The sequence below is a fragment of the Centrocercus urophasianus genome, unplaced genomic scaffold, assembly GCF_019232065.1.
Source record: "Centrocercus urophasianus isolate 14NV4802_14NV808 unplaced genomic scaffold, USGS_Curo_1.0 seq_639, whole genome shotgun sequence".
NCBI lineage: Eukaryota > Metazoa > Chordata > Aves > Galliformes > Phasianidae > Centrocercus > Centrocercus urophasianus.
The window spans coordinates 1,101-10,704 of record NW_024885243.1 but is presented as its reverse complement, the minus strand read 5'-3'; the positions used below and the strand labels follow the sequence as shown (position 1 = coordinate 10,704).

General features: G+C 43.6%; 1 protein-coding gene and 1 long non-coding RNA gene across 2 annotated transcripts; one reads left to right on the top strand and one right to left on the bottom strand.

Annotated features, from left to right (window-relative positions):
* Positions 1-180: 180 nt before the first annotated feature.
* LOC122170166 (tubulin beta-4B chain-like) lies at positions 181-1,014 on the bottom strand. Its single transcript, XM_042836823.1, has 2 exons — positions 918-1,014; positions 181-327 (listed from the first exon to the last, which is right to left on the bottom strand). The coding sequence occupies exons 1-2, from the start codon at positions 972-974 to the stop codon at positions 196-198; spliced, it is 189 nt and encodes a 62-aa protein (XP_042692757.1). The 5' UTR covers positions 975-1,014; the 3' UTR covers positions 181-195.
* A 182-nt stretch (positions 1,015-1,196) lies between these two features.
* LOC122170169 lies at positions 1,197-8,828 on the top strand. Its single transcript, XR_006171709.1, has 3 exons — positions 1,197-1,808; positions 5,469-5,665; positions 8,665-8,828. It is a non-coding gene; the product is annotated as an uncharacterized LOC122170169 (long non-coding RNA).
* The last annotated feature ends 776 nt before the right edge of the window (positions 8,829-9,604 follow it).

Sequence of the window (9,604 nt, the reverse complement as noted above, 5' to 3'; positions counted from 1 at the left end):
CGCAGCGTTATGGCCCTGCAGCCACAGCAGCACTGCTGTGCTCACCGGAGGTTCTCTATACTTCATTGGAGAGTTGCACTGTCTAGACCAGTGCTATCAGAGCCATTCTGAGAACAAAGCTCTGTAGATGGCAGCTCTTACTCAGGTATTTTTCAAGCTTTGACCTGGCATTTCTGCTTTGTTAATTTAAGGATGTCAGAGGATGCAGACCAACTCACCAGCAGCTTCATTGTAGTACACGTTGATTCTCTCCAGCTGCAGGTCGCTGTCCCCATGGTAGCTGCCAGTCGGGTCAATCCCATGCTCATCGCTGATCACCTCCCAGAACTGGAAGAAATGTTCGTGAAAGGCAGCTGTTCACTACAGCTGGCCGGTGCCAATCACACGCTAGCAGTCTGTGCGCACAGCCTCCCCGACCACTCCCTAGCATGGTTGAGCAGCTGCCTGGGAGGAAGCTGCACCTCCATGAGTCAGTGCTGAAGAGTTTCCTTTGGCTGCGGCAGCTGAATTAACAGAAGCAGCGCTGAGGAGGATAGACGGGCAGCTGCAGCACTGGAATTCGAGCTAATTCATTTTCAGCACGCATCCACGGGCTGACAGCACTCGCATACCCACGGTTTTGAGACTCTTCTATTGTCTAGCCATGGCTTAAGGCCGCCTATAACAGCCATGCTGTTCTACCGACACGGCAGCGTCACCGCAAGACGACAGCAGCCCCAGCACGCACCAGGGGCTGGCCGTGACGCCGCGCCCCTCTGCCTCAGAGCCGTACGCGTGGCTGCCAGCCGGCTGCGTACGACCGCGGACTAGAGCCCGGGCAGCCCCGCTGCGGTCGCGGATAACCCCGACGGAGCTACGCACCGCACCCCGGTGCCGGTCGCACGACCCTCGGCGGGCAGCCGAGAGGTGGCCCGTACCTTGGCGCCGATCTGGTTGCCGCACTGCCCGGCCTGGATGTGCACGATCTCACGCATGATGCCACTACCGCGCCACACGCCCTCCGTCACCTCCCGCACTCCGCGCTGCGGCGGCCGCGCCCCGTCCGCGCCTTAAATTGGGCGCTGCGCACCGCCTCTCGGTGACGTCACGCGGCGGCGGCGAGCAGCCAATGGGCGCGCGGGAGCGGGGCGGCATTGTCTCCCGCCGCGGGTCCGACAGCCCAGGGCGGACGACGGAGCCGCCCCTCGGCGCCGGGCAGCGTCCGCGGGACGGGGCAAGGCCGGGGACAGCTGGAACTCAGGAGTTGCAAAGGATTTACGCCGAGCTGCTTCTGCACCTGCTGGGTTCGTGCCCTTGCTTGTCCCTGCAACAGCAGAGCGTGCGCTGCTGCTTTTTAGCAGCGCCTTCCAGCCTGTATTTCTAGCTCAGGCCTGCTGAGCTACGTTTTGACACCTCTGAAACACAAGAATCATCGTTCTGTGGTTCTGACTCTTAAAACAAGCAGAAATTGGAGGACAGCCATGATAAAACCAACTCTACCAAAAATCTCATAAATACTTGAAAGGAAGCCACAAAGAAGATAGAGCCTGGCTCTTGTCAGCAGCACCCAGTGACAGGAGGAGAGGCAATGCGCACAACCTGGAATATCAGAAACTAAATGTAAACACAGGAAAAACTTCTGATGTCAGACACTGCTACTTGCTGGATGGTATCCTTGGAGATATCCAGAACTTTGGGTACTAATCCGCCCTGGTCAGTCTTCTGTAGCCAACCCTGCATTGAACTGGATGATCTCACGGGATACCTCCCCACTTCAACTATTCATTGATGCTGTGAAAGGGAGAGGAGTGGACCAACGAGTGAGACAAGTAATATCAGATTGATGGTTTATTGGTCCTAGCACCACACTGTGCTATAATGTTAAATTAAAATTATAGCAAAACGAGCAGAATTTTGCAGATGTGAGCTAATAGGTGATCTATTCACCAACACTTTCTTTGTTTTGCATTTGGCTGCTGTGACCTTTGGAAAATAAGGTGGAGATTTTTCAAATGCAGTCCTCAGTTTTCTTCAGTGTATGGATAAGCAAACAAACTGTCTCTTTTCCTTCCATAGGGCAGAAACCTCAGCTACAGTGAAATATCATGAACTGGCTCAAGCTCGGTAGCACATGGAATTACATGCTATTGCTTTTGCAACCACAAAATATCCAAGATTATACCAGCACTGAGATATTTTTTTTTATTTGGATTCTGTGTTCATTGTATCCTGCTATTGTATTTTCCACTGACATATTTTTCAGTACTTAATCACAGGCAATCTTTGTTACTGCTAGTGCAATTTGTGCATGTACATTTCTACATGCTGTGGGTGTAGCCTGCATTTTTTAGGCAGCCCCAGGCTGTTGCATCTTCTCACTATTTGCAGAGCTGCAAAACAGCTGTCCCTCTTGGCATCTCTATGGGATATACACAAGCATTTAAGAGCTTTTTGGCTGCCAAGTTATTCTTGGAAATCTACAAAGCAGCAGCTTTAAGCATTCTTACTCCCCATCTGAAGGTACCTGGACAATCCCTGACATGCCTTCCTCCCACATACATACAGTGGCTTCCTTAGAGCTTTATTATTATACTCTTAAGGATTTTGAACTTCAAATTCACAGAAGCTATAACACCCATTTCTTTGTTAAAACCTCACTGGTTTTTAGGAGTGTAACTCCACATTTAAAAAAAAAAAGTATCCACCTACTGTGAGGCTCACGTTTATGTTTCTAAAAAGTTCCCTTATCTACAGTAACGCTGAGCACTCACGAACACCCAGCAAAGAAAATTAAACATTAATTGCTTAAATATCAATGCAAAGTCCTACAAATAAACACTACAAAAAAACCCTTAGCCATCAGTGGCATTTAAATGAATAGAATGGTTCACTATAGCATTTTTAACAGGTTTTTGTTCTCAAATTTGAGGTATTTAATATCGCGAACAAAAATCCAAATGCCCCCATTCATAGATTTGCAGTGCCTGTGCGTAGGAACGCCCATGTGCCTCTCTGCAGCCCAACCACTGCTTGCAGCTCAGCAGCCAGCTGAACAAAACTCTACCTTCCCCTGTTTCCAAGGCAACCGCAGAGCCTTGGAAATGAGCTGCGCAAGGGAGGCGACAGGAGGCGACGGAAACCTTAGCGCATTTTAACGTATCTGTAATTTCCTATTGTAGGATGGAGGATTGCAAACACACAAATATGAGAGCTGCTGAAGCATACGCAATAATAGATTGAGCGTCTGCCTATGGCTTTATTCTCATTTACAAGGGGTGACAGCACGTTGCTTAGACAAAACGATTTTGTTCAGTCTTCCCATTGAAATCAATGGATTTTGCTCTGTCCATTAGCTTTTTGTCTGAATTCTATGATGAAAACTCTGAGATCACCTATCCAACACTTAATCACTAGCGATGCGTTAAGAATATTTCCCCCAGAAAGAGGATGGAATATTTGTGGAGCAATTTTAATTCTAGTAGTAAAATGATAACAAAAATCTATTTTTATCTCAGACTTACAACCCACTGCAGGCACTAAAAGCAGTTACACAGTGCTGAGCGCAGTTTTATGAATGAGCAAAAGCAATCTCATTGTAGAGCCTTCTGTACTTGTGCTTTTTTCTTAGACTGAAATTTTTGTGTTCGGCCAAGAACAAAAGAAGAGAGAGGATGAGCATGCAAGACAACATCACAGAACAATATGGGGCACTGTCAGTTCTGAAACAACAGTTCTCTTCTTTAAATAAGCACAGTTTTCCTCATGAACCTAATGTTTCTTCCATACCGTGGCTTCTCTTGGGAATTTGCCTGTAACCTCTGAGTCAGGAATTTGTTTACATAGTCCTAAAGGACACGACAGTCTCTGCTCATCTGGCTTCCAAAAGTTAACAAATACAAACATTATGATATCACTAAATGACTGCAGAAAGGGGAAAATGTGTTTATCATCACCAGGCACAGATTTACTGAGAAGGAAAGAGGCAAAACAATGCAGCCTCTCATTATTTCCGCTTGGCACACCAGATGTGATGGGGTAGCTGCCAGATGGCTCCTGCCCCCAGCCAGCCTGCATCCACCTTTTAAGATCACTCAGAAGATGAAATCTGTTTGCTATCTCTATCAACTAAGGCCTTCAAGTCAATATACAACTGATTCCAGCACCGATATAAATGAAGTGCTGCTATCATGTTTTCCAGGGCAGCCTATTTCCCACTTGTCAGTGGGAACAAGGAACAGACAGAAGCTTTGATCAGCTAGTCACTGTTTCTTTTGTTCCTCAGCCTCCTTGCTCTATCTTGCAACCCGATCATTACTTGTAATTCAAACCGACACTCAGCTAACTCTAAGCTTTATCCTGAGAAATTTCTAAGAGATGCCATAGTTTGTGGTGGGATGTAATATATATTGCTTAAAATCACCCCGGTTCTCTGCAGGAGAGAGCAGGGTGCTGTTGCTCCAGGTAGTTCCAGCCAACTAAGCACTTACTCTGCTCTCCCCTACAGATGCTGTTTTTTGCCTTCTCTGTACCAGTTCTCATTTTGACATGTTCCTTAATCCAAGGAAAAGCTTCTTCCCACATCATTTACCTTATCTAGGTGGTTTAGGAAACCAATTCATAGAGGAGTCAGACATGCTCCAGAGGGAATTAAAACCTCTAAAAGGAGGCAGTGGGGTAGGACTATGCTTTTCAGCAGCTGAAGGATAATGAATGAGCCCCATCCATGGAGCTACCCACTTCTGTGAGGAGCAGCTCCCTAAAAGTCCTGGAAGCATTTAATCCAAACTCACTCTATGGCTTTCTCCCTGTCCTCTAACGCAGAGCTGAAGTTTTCAAATACTAGTCATTCTACTAATTTATTAACAATAAAATCAGGATTATGCTGGATGCACAGTAGCAGACTAAGTCATCCTTGAATTTCATTTAATGCATGTAAAGCTTTTTTTTTTGTGAGGCCTTTTGAATTCTGCATGAAAACCCTGTTTAATTATTCACTGCGGAGGCAGGCAGTGTATTTGTCACATCCATAGAAATATGCTGAAACATTTTTCACTGCAAAACAACAGAAAGCTGTTTACTGAACAAACTATACAGCCTCTGCCAGGGTAGCCATTCCATCTCCTTGAGCAAGTGCTTTCACCTTCTTCTTAAGCTGAGTTACTAACATTTCTGTATGCAATGATAAATACACTCTTGACAAGAAAAAAAATGCCTTGAAATTATCAGATGAGAAGCCAAGTGATTAAAATAAAGATTATAAAAGATGATATATCATTAACTGGGACCCGTATCTCAGAAGAATCAAACATGAATAAACAGGAATTTAACAAAGCCAACTTGATGTTTTCTCAAGAGAAAAACTCCACCCGTTAAAGAAAAGTGGCTTTGAGTGGGAAGGATGGGAGGATCTAATCTTAAATTACTTTCTTACCGTAAGTAGATAACTGGTTTATAATACTCTAAAAATGAGTGATTTTTCTTTCTGGCAGTTGTAAATAAAATACTTGAAACTGGAGATTGAAGCTACAAGCAGAGAAACAGATTGGTTGTTATAAACCGCTCAGGCAGAAAGATGAGTTTATCACCTGCACTATTTCCTTTGCTGGTAAGAAGTGAGGGATTGGACTCCTCTCAAAACCTGGCCTTCAGCATGCATTAAAACAAATGCTCAAAGAGCTGCAGATGAGTAAGTGTCCAGTAAAGTCTAAGAAATGTCTTTTTCCAAAACACTCCACAGCCTCAGGCATTTCACTGTATGACCAAATGCTTCCATTTTGATTTCTGATGTAGGCAAGCTAAGGATAACAGCCATCTAAAATGGAAGCACTGACATGCAGTAGCATGCACTTTACTTTAACAAATAAAGAACAGAACATGTTTCTGGTGGAATATCAGAAGGCAGATGCTTAGTATGACAATTTGAGATTGGTAGGAGAAAAATTTGACTTTTTGATCCAGTCACATGCAAAATCGCTACAAATACTACAAAGGTTTATTTTTTACACAGTGCAAGTTGGGAAAAAGCCTCATGTAAGTTGCCTTGAGCCCCTAACACAGTCATGAGATTTGTTTAATGAAGATGACAAATGTGGAAAAAATGCACAGGAATATTGAGGAATGAGAAAACAGTGCCTCCCGTGTGCCAAGCACTACTTGTAGCTCCTAGCCAGGCTGCAGTGTCTGATCAGTCACTGAAAGTACAGGGTAGTTACACTTCCATGTGGAATGGAAAAGTAACATCCTTTGGCAGAAAGGGAGTGACTACTCCTTGTACTTGGTACACATGATCTCTTCAGGGAGAATTTCCATTTCCTCATCCCTTTAGCAAATAAGGTTTCCAGGCCCTATTACATAGAAAAATAATCCAGTAACTGAGACACCACCTCCCTGTGAAGCAGAACTAGAAGAACCTTAAACGAATATAATAAGGTAATTTTGTAAAAAGATCTCAATGCAATAACTATGAAACTAATCATACTTTAAGCTAGCATCAGGGTTCATCCTGATACAAACTTGTTATTCGGCTTACAGAGCAGCAAAAGAAGCAGGATGGAGGAGAACTCTTCCCTTCTGCATAGAATAGTATACTAAATGTTCTGGCCTTGTTTTTTGAGTTAAGAAAACCTGTTTCTCTAGGCACCACCACTACATTTTGCAGCAGTGCACTGCAACATCCATGTCACGTAAGAGACAGCCTGCTTGTGGTTTGTCCAGGTATGGGCACTTGCACAGATGCCTTGAATGATCTACTGGCACCATACTACTGTAGCATGGAGGCTACCATCCAGAAGCAAACTATTTCTTTAAAATCAGGGATTTTTGCCTCCACTTGTGAGGAGAATTAGCTGGAGAGAAAATTCTAGATGCCCCTCTTTCTTCAGGTTGTAAATCAAGAATCTTCATCTCATACTTTGTGGAAAGAAGCTTTTGTCAACAGGACAGGTCCCATGGATTTCATTCTTAGATTATCCTGGGACTACCCTGTATTAAATGCAATCCTATTCTGGTGTAGAAGGCCATCTCGTATGTTGAGTGAAGGAAAATTATTACTCCAAACTGACAGATTGAAAAACATCTGTTGAAAAGCAGATGTAGGGTGACATTCTCAGCACATACTTGAATGTTTCAAGCTTTTGGATACTAGATATGTGATATTTGTGACAGAAGGTATCACACCTAACCCATATACTGGACTATCCTTCCAGAACATTGTTTGCACAATATCTCAGGATCTGAGATCTGAGGTCTAAGACTGAGGTCCTAGAACAGGGAAAGAAAGAGTTGCCATCTCAGGTTACTAAATCCTAAAACTCATCCCATTTTTATTTAAAGTTGACAGCCTTATTTAGCTTTATCATCTACACCTCCACCTGCAGACAGTTGTTCTCTTGTAGCTTGCATTAGCCAAGATGTTCTGCTAACACCTAAAAATGCCAGACATCAAACAAAGCAGATGAAAGAGACAGCTCTCCTCCCTGACACCATCAACTTTAACTGTTGACAGGAGAGGATGCTTTCCCACAGGTCACCATTACTGCATTTAAATGAAAGAAACCATTTTTTGATAAAACCTCTCAACACAGATGAGTCACGTGGTTTAAACTGTACCCCACTGAGGCTGTAGCATCTACCATCATTTCTTCCAGAAAGGATGCTTCATGCAAGACCTTAAATCTTACAGCTGTTTATCACACGTATAAGAACAAATCGCCAGCTGATGCAGGTTAGGGCAATCAGATTATCGAATCTGAAATAGTTTCAGTGGTTCTGCTCTTCATGAAAGAAGTAGAGCTGTGAACACATGAAGATACATTCATCTGTTGCTTGGCATACAGCAGCCAGCCGTCAGTTTTTATAATGAATGGTCCCCTAGGTGGCAGATAATTGCAGATAATGCTCAAAGGTACAGCAGAAAAAAAGCAAAAAAAAAAACCCCAAAAAACAAACAGTTTAAAGCTTCCCTTTTAAATCTCCTGGTATCCACTTTTCCTGTATTATCCTTGATTCCTACTAAAGTTACGTGGGAGGTGTGGGGTTTTTTTGCGGGGGGGGGAGGGGGGAGGACTATGGCTGGCAAATCAGCTGTGTAGGATGGACATGTGTCTGTACCACTACTTATGGTTTCTCTTCCTCTAGGAAGTGGAGAAACAACAACGTCGTTGCAAAGAAAGCAATATAGGAAGGTGTCCTACCTTCTAATACAGGAGCTGTAGTGCAGCAGTTCTCTTGGGTAGCTATACTGAAGCGTTAGCTGAAGGTGTAGCCATTGCACTAAGAAAAAGGATCTGAACATGCTGAACAACAGTGAAACTTTAAGGTCCCACTGTAGAAAGAAGAATCCTTACTATCATTGTTAAAGACCAGATTCTCATATTTTTGAGAAACTGAGATTCTTCTGCAGCTTCCCTTCTCACCTTTAGGAATCAAGCTGTTTATGACAAACAGGTTCAAGCACAATCCAGTTGAGTAATTTCAAGGGAAGGTTACTGTGACAACCAGACAGGTTGTTATTTCTCAAAGGCCCAGGGGCAACACACAGTAACTCAGTGACTAGAACAACCTCAATTTGTTTAATACTTAATCCCAGAACTGCTCAAATTCTAAGAAATATAAGTGCTACTGTGAGTGCTGTATTTGTTTACAGACTGTTCAGGCATTTTAAATGCTTCTCACCTCTCTTTTCAGAATTTTCACCTGGAACGAAGGATAGAGATGAGGAAAGAAACAGTATGAAAAGCTTGTTGTTCTGCACACAATCTCAGATCTTACTGGAGGAAACAAGCCCATCAGCAGAGAATGGTATGCTCAAGCAGTACAGTCCATTAACAGAGCCAAAACAGGCAGATAATTAGTGCACAGTAGTTCACTATTAAGTCTTGATTCCAGTAATGCCTTCCCAGAGTTCCATTAAAGGATCACACAAGAGCTTGCAAATATGTGGATTGCTTGTCCTTCAGAGCAGTAAGGACCACAGTATTTGTAGCACTACTAATAGCTCTCAAAGTATGTTGTTTGTTTGGTTTTTTTTTTTTTTAAGCATAAGAGCCCTTCCCTAAGCAGTGTTGGGGGAACTAAGAACTGTAAGCTTACGTATGGGGTAACAACTATTCTAAGTGTAGGATTTTATTCTCATCCTGTAGAAGAGTCTCAGGCATTATAATAACTGATGACTATGCTGTAGGTTCACTACATATCAAATTCACCTAGGCTTCTTGTGACCTTTATGCACACAAAGACAAATCCCACCACCCTCACCATAAAGAAGCTGAGCTTACCTTAGCAAAGATGCACACGAGGATCCTGCTGCACTGCTCAGCTGCCTGGCTGGAGGTCCACTTCTTGTTGCAATTACTGAGAGCATCAAACAGCAGCAGTGTAAATACGTAATTGGGGTGTGAGAGACAGCTACTGTCAGGATATGCACACGACTACTCCAGGACCATGTTCATGCGCCGAGCAGCTTTGAGTCATGTTCCTTGGAAACCTGCCTGTCATCTCCTCCCAGGTCCCAAAGGGAATTGACTGCCCTGAAGGGCCATTCCCTCTTACAGAGAAGGTCCCACTTAGTGGCTGGTTTGTTGGTTTTTTTTTTTTGTTTGGTTTTTTTTTTTTTTTTTTTTTTTTT